This window comes from Salvelinus fontinalis, chromosome 29 (assembly GCF_029448725.1).
Source record: "Salvelinus fontinalis isolate EN_2023a chromosome 29, ASM2944872v1, whole genome shotgun sequence".
Classification (NCBI taxonomy): Eukaryota; Metazoa; Chordata; class Actinopteri; order Salmoniformes; family Salmonidae; genus Salvelinus; species Salvelinus fontinalis.
The window spans coordinates 42,043,522-42,058,831 of record NC_074693.1 but is presented as its reverse complement, the minus strand read 5'-3'; the positions used below and the strand labels follow the sequence as shown (position 1 = coordinate 42,058,831).

The 15,310-nt window shown below is 40.8% G+C and overlaps 1 protein-coding gene across 1 annotated transcript in view; it reads right to left on the bottom strand.

Moving 5' to 3' along the window:
• LOC129827993 (GPI ethanolamine phosphate transferase 2-like) overlaps positions 1–15,310 on the bottom strand; it is a 132,650-nt gene that overhangs the window by 75,952 nt on the left and 41,388 nt on the right. Inside the window, exon 5 of the mRNA XM_055889377.1 lies at positions 1,400–1,538. Coding sequence (XP_055745352.1) covers positions 1,400–1,538 — 139 coding nt within the window. The remainder of the gene's footprint in view (positions 1–1,399; positions 1,539–15,310) is intronic.

Below are 15,310 nucleotides of genomic sequence, written 5' to 3'. Positions count from 1 at the left end.
CAGTGGGGGGGGGGGGGGGGTGTGCCGCTAGCGCCACGCTGATCCTAGACAGGTTAACTTCCTGAATGATGTCTTGAGATGTTGCTTCAATATATCCACATCATTTTCGTTCCACATAATGCCATCTATTTTTTTAAGTGCACCAGTCACACACCCCCACAACATGATGCTGCCACCCCCGTGCTTCACGGTTGGGATGGTGTTCTTCGGCTTGCAAGCCTCCCCCTTTTTCCTCCAAACATAACAATGGTTATTATGGCCAAACAGTTATATTTTTGTTTAATCAGACCAGAGGACATTTCTCCAAAAAGTACGATCTTTGTCCCAATCTGCAATTGCAAACAGTAGTCTGGCTTTTTTATGGCGGTTTTGGAGCAGTGGCGTCTTCCCTGCTGAGCGGCCTTTCAGGTTATGTCGATACACGACTCGTTTTACTGTGGAAATAGCTACTTTTGTACCCGTTTCCTCCAGCATCTTCACCAAGGGCCTTTGCTGGGATTGATTTGCACATTTCGCACCAAAGTGCGTTCATCTCCAGGAGACAGATGCGTCTCCTTCCTGAGCAGTATGACGGCTGCGTGGTCCCATGGTGTTTATACTTGCGTTCTATTGTTTGTACAGATGAACGTGGTACCTTCACGCGTTTGGAAATTGCTCCCAAGGATGAACCAGACTTGTGGAGGTCTACAATTTTGTTTTCTGTGGTCTTGGCTTGATTTTCCCATGATGTCAAGCAAAGAGCCACTGAGTTTGAAAGTAGCCCTTGAAATACATCCACAGGTACACCTCCAATTGACTAAAATTATGTAAAGTAGCCTATCAAAAGCTTCTAAAGCCATGACATAATTTTCTGGAATTTTCCAAGCTGTTTAAAGGCACAGTCAACTTAGTGTATGTAAACTTCTGACCCACTGGAATTGTGATAAAGTGAATTATAAGTGAAATAATCTGTCTGTAAACAATTGTTGGAAAAATGACTTGTGTCATGCACAAAGTAGATGTCCTAACCGACTTGCCAAAACTATAGTTTGTTAACAAGAAAAGTGTGAAGTGAAAAACTAGCTTTAATGACTCCAACATAAGTGCACGTAAACTTCTAACTTCAACTATATTTATCCAGGCGTGTATGCGTGTGTGGCTCAGGTACTCTGGAGTAGGCCCCTGCTTATCATAAGATATATTAATCCTCACTCAGGAAAAATGTGGCTATGTGAAAACAAATGAAAATGCATATAAAAGGGGTGGACCGAAGCTACGATATTTTCATTATATCGTTATGGAGCCGTGCTGTGATATGGATTTGAACACGGGTGTGAATGTGCCTAGTTGTGCACTGACAGCAAGACAGACTGAGACTGACAGGCTAAAGGATAACAGGAGAGCCACTGAAAGCGCTTACCTTTCCTCTTGAAGGCAGGGCTGATGAGCACCAGGGGGGTGTTGACCTCATGCGCAGACGAGCCCCCGTGGCTGCCCGTCTCGGACATCCCGTGGTCCCCACACAGCACCAGCAGGTAGGGTAGTGCACCCTCTGTCTCCTGAGGACACATGGGACACAAGCAGACCAAATGTTGACATATGGCCATTTATCAGAAACTTAGCATATATTCAGTAAGTGGCCCATGATATAAGACTGAGTCTGGGGAGGGAAAAACTCTGTCTTCATCAGCTTTAATAGGCTATCCTTCACAGATAATGCCAGCCTAAAAGTGCCAGCAGTAGTACTATTGTATCCCTTCGGCAGTTTGTAAGCATAATGGGTTCATATATTCACATTGTAAAATAACAATTGTTCCGCCTGTGCAGTCAATTCAGGGCTACTTCAAAATTCTAGCCACGGTCATCTGATCTCTACTCAACTCCCTACGAGGGATTTATCAGGAAGAAAGTGTGGGCTTCAACAGGTAATAGAAACGCACAGTCAGCGGAGAAATGGGGCTCGTGGAAATATCTGTTTGAAATAGAGGCCTGCTGCTGGAAGAAGCAGCCTCACCTCATGTCCTCCATTCACTGGAGCGAAACAGTGGAGTTTCTAAACAGCGCCTGAGGGGCTAGGCTTACTCTCTCTTCAGGGAATGGAAGGTGGTTAGCTCCGTTTCACTTCAAAGAACCTCTCAGCCACTCTCCTCCAAATTAGCCTGCCTCCTTTAGCAGTGCAAGCTAACGAAAGCCTGAGTCCCTACCAGGTTTAGCTGCTCGCCCTACCAAGCCAGCTATTTTCAAATCAATGGCATTTTAACGCTAAGTGAGCGAGCTACGCTCCAAACCTTCCTCCTCGTCAGCAGCCTGCATAGCCAGCTACTCTAATGAGTAGTTCATGCTAAATGTCTCATCCACTGTAGACTATTATATCCATCTCCTAGTAGATTATACTACCCCCAAAAAATAAGCTAACCCTCTCTGAGAGCTGAATCTGTACTGTACAGTATATGCATGAGGAGGCAGAGAGACGTGATCTGGCAAAGTCACCTGTGGCCATTCCAAATATAATTATGCTGTCATGCGACCATGAATATCAAGCACTCGATGATACATGCTTTATTTTTCCCAAAGCCACAGTTTCAAACTATCGGGTGGCGGGAAATTCCAACTGCGTCTTCAATAGAAAGTTATTTCGGGTTTGGGAAACCCATGTCAGGCTCCTCAGAACTCACCAGGTAGCTAGTAAGGAAGCTAGTAGCACTGCAGCAGTAAATCCAAGTAATTCAATAAGCCACATTTCACCAAAATGTCTAGGCCTATTAATTCATTCAAGAAGCAATACTGCAATACTGAACTCAAGCAATACTGAACTCAAGCAATACTGAATCACAACAACAGTATTAACTGCAAACGCAAAGACAGTTGGGCTTTACGTAATAGTCATTTGAGCTGCGCGGAAAAAGGGACAGCTCTCATATATGAAATCTGGAGATTAAGAAAAGTGAAGTCGAGGCCTCGAGCCCCCACAACACTTGGCCAACTTTGATTGGTGTTTAAGCAGCGAGTCAGGGACCTGCTCGCCACCACTACTCTGAGCTTTCCTGACTGCCAGGCAATTTGTATTTCTGCTAAACAAACCGAAGGCCTCCTCAAGCGGGGTGCTTAGCACCAGCAGGAGAGCGTCAATCTGCCAGACGTCGGAAGTTGCAGTTGCAGTCTGGTGGAAGGCAAGGAGACAAACGTTGAAAAGTCTGTCAGGAATGAAGATCGATGAACCGCGGGCGAAAAAAAAGTGGCCTTATCACCCTGGATTGGGTTATTCGTTCAGTCGAGTCTTTAAGGAGGTAGAGCAAAAGGAACAGGGGAAAGAGAACAATGCTCCTTTCCCTCCCCTGCACTGAGGCAGCCATTGTGATTTACGATGCGGTACTGCAAGTGTGCTCATTTGTAGCCTACCAAATACATATGTTGCCATGCCTTTTCCGATTGATTTAATGCCAAGCTTCCGGGAGTAATCAACAAATTGTAAATGTTTCACAAAGCGGAATGAACAACACGACACCAACGAACTGCTTCTTTTCAACAAAAAATAAACTCATCCCATTTTCAATGAAAGACAATTTGTCTTCAACTTTTCACACGGCAAGTCGTGTGGGTGAAGGGGAGTGCAATTTGCAGCACCATTACAGAGTTTAGATCATAACGTGAGAGAGTGATGTCCTAGGAGAATAGGGGCTGACCCTGAGGCAAATTGTGGCAAGAATGAAAAAGGAAAAGGTAAAAGGATGAGGGATGGCCTTGTCCTGCATGTCAACCTCCTATTACCGAGGTCAGCACTCAACAGAGCTTTAAAAATAGGAAGAAAATCAATACTTTTCAAACCAAATGACAAACGTTTTCGGAAGTCTGAGCGTCTTTGCTGAAACGTTGATTGCTCAGGAACCCATAGCGAATGCGCCAGATCAAGACCACCACTTGAAAGCTGTGGACTTCATGCCTTTGAATGTCATAGTGACATGGAATGTCATACCAAAATGGATAAATGCATGGAAGTTCTCTGGGTAGTGGCAAAAATAGGATGTTTTTATGGATTGTTCTGTGGCTTGAAACAGACTACTCAAAGTGCTTTGACTCGCAATTGAAGTTTGAAATATTCTGGTTTCACCTTTTAAAAATGCACAGTATCCGCAGAGAATTCCTTTGGGAGTTTTGCAAGGAAAATGTTTTACCTTCCCAAAACAATCATTGATCACATTTTCAAACATGTTCTTTGAGGTCCCCTTAGAGGCCTCAGGTTCTTTCCATGAGTGATGAGAGACCCCTTTATCAGGCCAAGCTTTCTGTGAAGACTATCTACATTGAAGAGGTTCCGCTTTGACTTTCTACATTCAAGTTCTCAAAATATTTCATTTCAAGTAGTCAAGGTATACTTTTATTTGTTGATAATAATATGGAGAATGCCTTGCCTCAGTTGTCCATGGAATTGACCCATAGATAATTCTATGGGTGTGTATCTTTAGTGATTCAATACACATATTGATACTTGGGCTTCAATATGATACAGGAACAATGCCATACACTTTGGAACCATTCAATACAATAACATGGTGCACGGAATGTGTAACGTCATTTGGTTTGGCCTAACGGTAATAAACACACCATGAATGTGTTGGGTCATGGATAAGACCAGAGTTACTGTGGGAAAAGTATTGGCCTGTGTGTGTTTGATAAGGGAACGCTCCGCCCTTTCAGATAAGACAGACACACCAATCACTTGAGGCTGAGAGCAAAGGTTAATTTGACTCTGTGCTTTAAGGGAGAGACTTATCTTAAACTTCTCATTTGACCACAGTACACAGTCAGCTCCGATATGGCCATGTTGCCCTCTCCTCTGTAAGGGAAGTCCCCCCCCAATTGTACAAAATAACATGGCAAGTTATTGGCACCGAGCGCAGCATATACACGATGGACAAGTACACTAGTTCTGGCCCGCTTTCATCCAAAGCTGATGGCAAATGCCATGCTGCAAATGAGCTGTGTAACACTCCAAAATTCCTATAGTGGGCGAGTGTGTTCCATCTAAATTTTTCATAGGCTTTATGTAACGCAAGTCAAAACCCAAGAGTCAAATTTTGAGATTTTGAAAGTTTTGGCAAAAACTTATCACCCCCTTAAAAAAGTGCTTTCTGGACCGTTTTTTGAAATTCTTTCGAGTTTTTTGTCAATTACACATGTGTAAGAACTATATGAAAATACTTTTTTCAAATTTTATTAACATCATTTTTTTAGATTTTTTTTTTTGAACTTAACCTCTACAGAGTACCTAACCCGGATCCGGGAGCACCCCCCACACCCCCCACACTGATTAGCATCGCTAGCATAGCGTCACAATTAAATAGTAGCATCTAAATATCATTAAATCACAAGTCCTAGACACCCAATGAAAGACACAGATCTTGTGAATAAAACCACCATTTCAGATTTTTTAAATGTTTTACAGGGAAGACACAATATGTAAATCTATTAGCTAAACACGTTAGCAAAATGACACCATTTTCTTACTCCAACAGTTTCTTACTCCATCAGGTGCTATCACCAATTCGGCTAAACTAAGATATTGATAGCAATTAACTAACAAACAAATTCATAAGATGACAGTCTGATAACATATTTATGGTATAGCATAGTTTTTTTTTTTTAAATGTGCATTTTTCAGGTATAAATCACAGTTCTACATTGCAGCTGCAATCTGATATAGTGCTGATGCAGCTAGAACAATTACAGAGACCAACGTTATATAACTAATTACTTGTCTTAAAACATTTCAGAAAAAATACACAGCGTACAGACATTGAAAGCCCAACATCTGGTGAATCCAAACAATATTTCAGATTTTTTAAATGTTTTATAGCGAAAACAAAATGTATCGCTAATTAGCATAACCAGGCCAGCCAGAACCGGCTGGACGCGCCCGACCAGTTCACATGCACGACAGATATATGAAATAACATCGTAAATTGGGTCTTACTATTGCTGGTCTTTCATCAGAATGTTGATCAAGGTGTCCTTAGTCCTGATGAGTCGTTCAATCCATTCACAATGGCAACCTCCCCTCTTCATTTAGCCTGGTACTGGTCGACTGGCACGGTCAATTCCCAAAGTTAAAAAACTCAAAGAACGGAACACGGCAAAACTCCCGAAAAAATTCTAATAATCTGATTAAACTATATTGAAAAAACATACATTACGGTGATATGGTCACATGTAGCAAACAAACTTCGACACGGAGATAGTTTTCATCCGTAACGTCAGCATAACAAAAGACAATGCCACCTCTGAAAACGCGCATCTCAGAAACCGGAAGTTGTCGGTCACGCTAAAGAAATAAGTCTTATTTCACGTCAGTACAAGATAAACAAAAAATTTCTCCTCTGACGTCTTCCAAACACCCATAGGAAGAAGTAGGAAGTGTCATTCGGGTCATAGGTGGCGTGACCATATATAGGCAGAGCTTTGAAGCGAGCATACACATCTTGCAATCTTTTTCAGGCTCAGGGAAAGTGCTGTGAAATGACCTGTGTTTGACTCAGAGACTCAATTGGAACGGTTTTAGAAACCATAGCTTGTTTTCTATCCAATGCTATATGGTTATATGCATATAGTAACAGCAATAATTGAATAAGAGGCAGTTTAGTCTGTAGAGGCAATTATGCTAATGCGAAATAGCACCCCCTGTATTCTCAAGAAGTTTTGTACGTTTGGAATGTGATTTCATAGGAAGTCAAAAGTCAAAAGTCAAAAATGTCAAAAATTTGGAAAAAACATATCACCCCCTTTAAAAAAGTGCTTTCTAGACCGTTTTTTGAAATTCTATCGAGTTTTATGGCAATTACACATGTGTAAGAACTGTATGAAAATACATTAGTCACATTTTATTATCATAATTTTTTGTAAATGTTTATTTGAACTTAAGCAATATGTTTTGTGCATTTGGAATATGATTTCATAGGAAGTCAAAAGTCAAAAGTCAAAAATGTCAAAAATTTGGAAAAAACGTGTCACCCCCTTTAAAAAAGTGCTTTCTGGACCGTTTTTCGAAATTCTTTCAAATTTTATGGCAATTACACATGTGTAAGAACTGTATGAAAATACATTAGTCACATTTTATTATCATAATTTTTTGTAAATGTTTATTTGAACTTAAGCAATATGTTTTGTGCATTTGGAATATGATTTCATAGGAAGTCAAAAGTCAAAAGTCAAAAATGTCAAAAATTTGGAAAAAACGTATAACCTCCTTTAAAAAAGTGCTTTCTGGACCGTTTTTTGAAATTCTTTCGATTTTTAGGTCAATTACACACGTATAAGAACTGTATGAAGATACTTTAGTCACATTATAATATCATAATTTTTTTTGAAATGTTTAATTGTACTTAAGGAATATGTTTTGTGCGTTTGGAATATGATTTCATAGGAAGTCAAAAGTCAAAAGTCAAAAATGTGAATAAATTAGAAAAAACTTATCAAACCCTTTAAAAAAGTGCTTTTTTGGATTTCATAGTCAAAAATAACATTTTGTTTTTAAAAGGCCAAAATGAAGCATTTAAAACGGTTTTGAAAAATGACACCTGGTACCCAAAACATGAAACATAGAATATTTTTTGACTTTTTTTGGAAACCTCCTTAAATCACTCAGGCCGGACCCCCATTGACTCGAGAAGAAAAAAAAAAAAAAAAAATTCCAGAAGAAAAAACAGAATATTTTCTGACTTTTTTTGAAAACCTCCATAAATCACTCAGGCCAGCACACATTGATTTTTGCCCGTAGAATAGTGCTCCCAGAGCGGGTATGGAATTCTGGATGCCCCCTAAAAGCAATTTCAACCATGGCACCTGGTAACCCAAAAAATGAAACAGAATATTTTTTGACTTTTTTTGGAAACCTCCTTAAATCACTCAGGCCGGACCCCCATTGACACGAGAAGAAAAAACAAAACAAAAATTTCCAGAAGAAAAAACAGACTATTTTCTGACTTTTTTTGAAAACCTCCATAAATCACTCAGGCCAGCACACATTGATTTTTGCCCGTAAATAGTGCTCCCAGAGCGGGTATGGAATTCTTGATGCCCCCTAAAAGCAATTTCAACCATGGCACCTGGTAACCCAAAAAAAATACCAGGTGCACGAAAAGTTTGGACTTAGAATATTTTTTGAGTTTTTTGGAAAAACTCCATAAATCACTCAGGCCATTGACTCGAGAAGAAAAAACATAAAATATTTTTAAGAAAAAACAGAATATTTTCTGACTTTTTTTGAAAACCTCCATAAATCACTCAGGCCAGCACCCATTGTTTTTTGCCTGTAGTATAGTGCTCCCAGAGCGGGTATGGAAGTCTGGATGCCCCTAAAAGCATTTAAGGCTCTGTGTGTGTGTGTGTGTGTGAGCGAGCTTTTCTTTGACATCTGGTTAGAGAAATGACTGATTTACACTTCATGAGGGTTGCCTAATCACACACTTAAAGTTTTGGAAAGATCTGACTTTTTTAACCCTTTGAAACAGCACCTATGACCCCATTTTAAGGCACTTCCGGTTGGCACAGGAAGCTTTAAGTAAACACCCATCCTGATCGGGGTATGCTTTTATAGAATCCTGAGTTTTAAGTCTATACGTTAAGAACTGACTGATTTACATAGGGTTGAATGCACTATATATCACAAACTGCTGGTTGGCTATGGCAAAACACTTTTAGGGTGAATTTATCACTTCCGGTTGCTCCAGGAAGCTTAGAATCAACACAGGTAGACCTCATAGTGGCCTGATGGACTGACATCAAAGACAGGTTCATAAGACATTCATAACCCACATAGGGTTTATTTAAAGAATGCACGTTACATTTGCATATGATTCAATAGTGAAAAACATCACATCATATTGCAAACATAACACAGTGTTATATTTGCAATATGATGTATTGAATCATATTGCAAACATAACAGAGTGTTACATTTGCAATATGATGTGGTGAATCATATTGCAAACATAACACACAGTGTTACATTTGCAATATGATGTGTTGATTCATATTGCAAATGTAACGCGCATTCTTTAAATACTTTAGAAATACAAAATTGAACATCCTGATGACCTCAGGATGGCCGGCCAGTGTTAGTGGTTCCTCTCCATCGCTCGTTGCGTGGAAATTTCATCATGTCGATTTTGCTGATGGTACCCCCGCGTTGAAACATATTGCAATTGTACAAAAGTCAACTAGCAAGTCGGTGTCCATCAGTCAATTGGATGTTTTTAGACACCAAACTGATACCATCTGACACCAAACTCACTTTTTCCAACTCCTTTAGAAGCCAACTATAACATATTTCAGAGCAGGCCCAAAATTCACAGCGCCTTCCATTTAAACCATAATAAACCAAATAATACGTAGTTATGTTCTAGCTGCGGGTCCAATTTTCACATTATGTTTAGCCCTATGTGAGGCAACCTCGAATCCCAAGTTTCGGCTCGATAGGTCAATCGGTGCCCGAGCAAAACCCTAATTGGTGCTGAAAATCCACTGTTTTCATTGCCTTGCTACGGGGTCCTTGTATGAGCAATCAAACAGGCTCGTTGGGGTCTGTCTTTATGGGCCGAGCCGGTTTCAACGCACCTAGTCTTGAGACTCTGAGACTTTTCTAAATGTCGTCCATTTCGTTGAGCTGAAATGAATTGAAAACATAGCAAATACACGAGGCTGTTTATCGGTCCGAGAACCTTCTAGAGCCACATAAATCACCGTGCACAATCGACCTGAGGTCTAGAACAGGTTTGTAAATTTTCAGAACTCTAGGTCTGACGGTTCTTTTAAAGTTCAAACAAAAGTAACTACTACATGCACTGTCTGCCTCTTAGCCCCTCAGTGTGTCCCTCCATCATTTCTGTTGATTGTGTATTTTTTTTTTTTTGAAATCTGATGGGATAAATGACTGATTTACAGTTCAGGAGGGTTGTCTATTCACATATATGAAGTTTTGGAAAGATTTGACCTTTTTAACCCTTCAAAACAGCCCATTTGACACCAATTATGGCACTTCCGGTTGGCACAGGAAGGTGAAAATAAACACATATACTCACTGGAGTATGCTGTTAGAGAATCCTGAATTTTAAGTCTGTATGTTAAAAATTGACTGATTTACATAGGGCTGAATGCACTATTTCTCTCAAACTGCAGGTTGGCTATTGCAAACACTTTTAGGGTGTTTTAACCACTTCCGGTTGCTCCAGGAAGCTTAGAATCGACACAGGTAGACCTCATGGTGGTCTGATGGACTGACATCAAAGACAGGTTCATAAGACAATCATAACCCACATAGGCTTTAGGTTGAATTTAGAGGTGCAGTCAATGTATTCCAATGGGGAGACATTTCATTGTAAACTATTTCATGTAAACACCTTCTTTTAACTGTGAAGGGTTAATGCCACAAGGTCAAGGTTAGGCTTGCACAGATCGGGAGGACCTTAGGATTGTTCCTGAGGTGAAATTGTGCATCTAACATTAACGGTTCTCTCTCTGTCTCCCAAAAGCAAATGAAATTGACATTGAGGTCAAAAGGTCATTTGTGTCCGTTCTCTTGTAACGGTCGCTGCGCTCAGACCGAGCGAGCTACGGTCAACCGGGGCGTCTCGTTGAACTCGGCACGGCCTGGAGATAATAGTAATGCCATTGCAGGCTTTGTGTGTCGTTAAGCACCGTACTTTTTCACTCCATCATTGCTTGTGTGTGTGTTTGTGTGTGAGAGAGAGCTTTCCTTTGACATCTGCTTAGAGAAATGACTGATTTACTGTTCATGAGGGTTGTCTAATTACACAAATGAAGTTTTGAAAAGTTCTGACCTTTTTAACCCTTCGAAACAGAACCATGACTCCATTTTAAGGCACTTCCGGTTGGCACAGGAAGCTATAGTTAAACACATATCTTGACTTGGGTATGCTGTTACAGAATCCTGAGTTTTAAATCTATACGTTAAGAATTGACGGATCTACATAGGGTTGAATGCAGTGATTTTTCAAAATTGCAATTCATGTATATCAGGACATCTTTTAGGCTGATTTAACCACTTCCGGTTGCTCCAGGATGCTTAGAATTGACACAGGTAGACCTCATAGTGGCCTGATGGATTGTTTTCAAAGACAGGTTCATAAGACATTCATAACCCACATAGGCTTCAGGTTGAATTTAGAGGTGCACTCAATGTATTCCTATGGGGCGAAATGTCATTGTAAACTGTTTGATGTAAACGCCTTCTTTTAACTGTGAAGGGTTAATGCCACAAGGTAAAGGTTAGGCTTGCACAGATTGGGAGGACCTTAGGGTTGTTCCTGAGGTGAAATTGTGCTTCTAACCTTAACGGTTCTCTCTCTGTGTCCCAAAAGCAAATAAAATTGACATTGAGGTCAAAGGGTCATTTGTGTCCGTTCTCTTGTAACGGTCGCTGCGCTCAGACCGAGCGAGCTACGGTCAAGCGGGGCGTCTCGTTGAACTCGGCACGGCATGGAGATAATAGTAATGCCATTTTGGGCTTTGTGTGTTGTTAAGCACCGTACTTTTTCACTCCATCACTGCTTTGTTTGTGTTTTTGTGTGTGAGAGAGCTTTCCTTTGACATCTGCTTAGAGAAATGACTAATTTACAGTTCATGAGGGTTGTCTAATCACACAAATGAATTTTTGAAAAGTTCTGACCTTTTTAACCCTTCGAAACAGAACCATGACTCCATTTTAAGGCACTTCCGGTTGGCACAGGAAGCTATAGTTAAACACATGTCTTGACTGGGGTATGCTGTTAAAGAATCCTGAGTTTTAAGTCTATACGTTAAGAATTGACTGATCTACATAGGGTTGAATGCAGTGATTTTTCAAAATTGCAAGTCTTGTATATCAGGATATCTTTTAGGCTGATTTAACCACTTCCGGTTGCTCCAGGAAGCTTAGAATCAACACAGGTAGACCTCATAGTGGCCTGATGGACTGACATCAAAGACAGGTTCATAAGACATTCATAACCCACTTAGGCTTCAGGTTGAATTTAGAGGTGCAGTCAATGTGTTGCTATGGGATGACAACGACATGCTAGTTGACTTGCTAGGCGACTTTTGTACAATTTCAATATGTTTCAACGCGGGGGTACCATCACCAAAATCGACATGATGAAATTTCCCCTAACGAGCGATGGAGAGGAACCACTGTCACTGCCCGGCCATCCTGAGGTCATCAGGACGTTGACTTTTGTATGTCCAAGGTACTTAAAGAATGCACGTTACATTTGCAATATGATTCAACATCACATCATATTGCAAATGTAACGTGCATTCTCTTAAATACTTTAGAAATGCAAAAGTCAACGTTCTGATGACCTCAGGATGGCCGGGCAGTGATAGTGGTTCCGCTCCATCGCTCGTTTTGTGAAATTTCATCATGTCGCTTTTTCCTCATGGTACCGCCCCGTTGAAACATATTGCAATTGTACAAAAGTCAACGAGCAAGTCAGTGTCCATCAGTCAAATAGATATTTTCAGACACCAAACTGATACCATCTGACTCCAAACTCACTTTTTCCAACTCCTTTCGATGCCAACTATAACATATTTCAGAGCAGGCCCAAAATTCACAGCGCTTTCTCTTTAAACCATAATAAAACAAATAATACATAGTTATGTTCTAGCTGCGGGTCCAATTTTCACATTATGTTTAGCCCTATGTGAGGCGACCTCGAATCCCAAGTTTCGGCTCGATAGGTCATTCGGTGTCCGAGCAAAACGCTAATTGGTGCTGAAAATCCACTGTTTTCATTGCCTTGCTACGGGGTCCTTGAATGAGCAATCAAACAGGCTCGTTGGGGTCTGTCTCTATGGGCCGAGCCGGTTTCAACGCACCTAGTCTTGAGACTCTGGGACTTTTCTAAAGGTCGTCCGTTTCGTTGAGGTCAAATGAATTGAAAACATGGCAAATACACGAGGCTTTTTATCGATCCGAGAACCTTCTAGAGTCAAATAATTCACTGTGCACAATCGACCTGAGGTCTAGAACAGGTTTGTAAATTTTTAGAACTCTAGGTCTGACGGTTCTTTAAAAGTTGGAACAAAAGTAACTACTGCAGGCACTGTCTGCCTCTTAGCCCCTCAGAGTGTCCCTCCATCATTTCTGTGTGGGTGTGAATTTTTTTTTTTTTGAGATCTGATGGGATGAATGACTGATTTACAGTTCAGGAAGGTTGTCTATTCACATATATGAAGTTTTGGAAAGATTTGACATTTTTAACCCTTTGAAACAGCCCATTTGACACCAATTATGGCACTTCCGGTTGGCACAGGAAGCTGAAAAAACCCACATATCATCACTGGAGTATGTTGTTACAGAATCCTGAGTTTTAAGTCTGTATGTTAAAAATTGACTGATTTACATAGGGTTGAATGCACTATTTCTCTCATACTGCATGTTGGGTATGGCAAACACTTTTAGGGTGATTTAACCACTTCCGGTTGCTCCAGGAAGCTTAGAATCGACACAAGTAGACCTCATTGTGGCCTGATGGACTGACATCAAAGACAGGTCCATAAGACAATCTTAACCCACATAGGCTTTAGGTTGAATTTAGAGGTGCAGTCAATGTATTCCAATGGGGAGACATTTCATTGATGTAAACACCTTCTTTTAACTGTGAAGGGTTAATGCCACAAGGTCAGGGTTAGGCTTGCACAGATCGGGAGGACCTTAAGAACACTCCTGAGGTGAAATTGTGTTTCTAACCTTAACGGTTCTCTCTCTGTGTCCCAAAAGCAAATGAAATTGACATTGAGGTCAAAAGGTCATTCGTGTCCGTTCTCTTGTAACGGTCGCTGCGCTCAGACCGAGCGAGCTACGGTCAAGCGGGGCATCTCGTTGAACTCGGCACGGCCTAGAGATAATAGTAATGCCATTTTGGGCTTTGTGTGTCTTTAAGCACCGTACTTTTTCACTCCATCCTTCCTTTTTGTGTGTGTGTTTTTGAGTGAGAGAGCTTTTCTTTGACATCTGTTTGGAAAAATGACTGATTACAGTTCATGAGGGTTGTCTAATCACACAAGTGAAGTTTTGAAAAGATCTGACCTTTATTACCCTTCAAACCTGACCCTATGGCACCATTTAAGGTACTTCCAGTTGACATAGGAAGCTGAACGTGAACACATACCCTCCTTGGGGTAGGCTCTTATATAATATTGAGTTTTAAGTCTTTATGTTAAGAGCGGACTTATTTAAAGAGGGTTAAAGGAGTGTGTGTTATTTCATAAAATCATATAAAATCACAGGATTCTCGCAGAGCTTCGAGACCCACTTTAAAAATGTACGTCTGAACACAGTGCAACTGGATCTGTGATTTTTTTGAAAAAAAAATTCCTCTTTGTGAACATCACCAAACGGTCAATGTACGATTTCTCTTAAATTACAATAGATAAATGGCTGGTTCTTTTTTTCCTGACACCGTATGCTTATGTACTTTGACATGAAGCGGTCAAATTAGCACCCCACTTGCGTTTTAACCCTTTAATCTCAGAAAAATAGCCATAACTCAAAAAGCGCCGAGGTCTCGACGCCATCTTGTTCGGGGCCAACTGCCCATTACTCCAAACCTACGCTCGCCGAGTTTCGTCTTCGAAATATTTTCAGTTTAGGAGAAAAGGCCGCGCTCGTTTGCCTAGTGCTCGTGCGCCTGCAATATGATTTATTTTCCCTCGTGGGAATTTTCGAGAATGCAGAAAAAAGTCAAAAATTTGTCATTTTTATAAAACGGAAACCGAAATTCCGAAACGTTTTTTTGAGTGACTTCCTGAAAGAGCTCTCCGCCGCCCACGGCCCGACGCCGTCCGCGATTTTCTGCGACGCAATAAGACGTCAGGTAAGGGACCGTACATTTGCAATGGGACTTTCTTCACTAACCATACGGCTCCCGTCTCAGAGTTCCCTTAAGGTATGGAAGACCATCTCCGCTGCTCTGTCTGCACAGAGATCTACACCTAGCCAGCTGCCAGCCAGCACAACCTCTGCATTTTTTTAAAAACTTTTCTTTAAGCAGGGAGTCACCTTTGAGACCAGGGTCTCTTTCACAAGGGAGCCCCTGCATATACAATTTCATAGGAGCATATTCTCAACAACAACAAAAAAAATTATAAAACAAGTAAAATCCACTACACCACAAATTGAAGAAAAACTATTACATTCGTCAATAAGAAGGTCCCCAATCAATCATTTTAATCGCAGGAGCAGCACCAGAACATACAATTGCAATGTATTTTTGAGTTGGTTTCAGGTGCTTTACAACTAAAAGTGGATTTATCTAGTTCGGTGGAGACTCAAGGA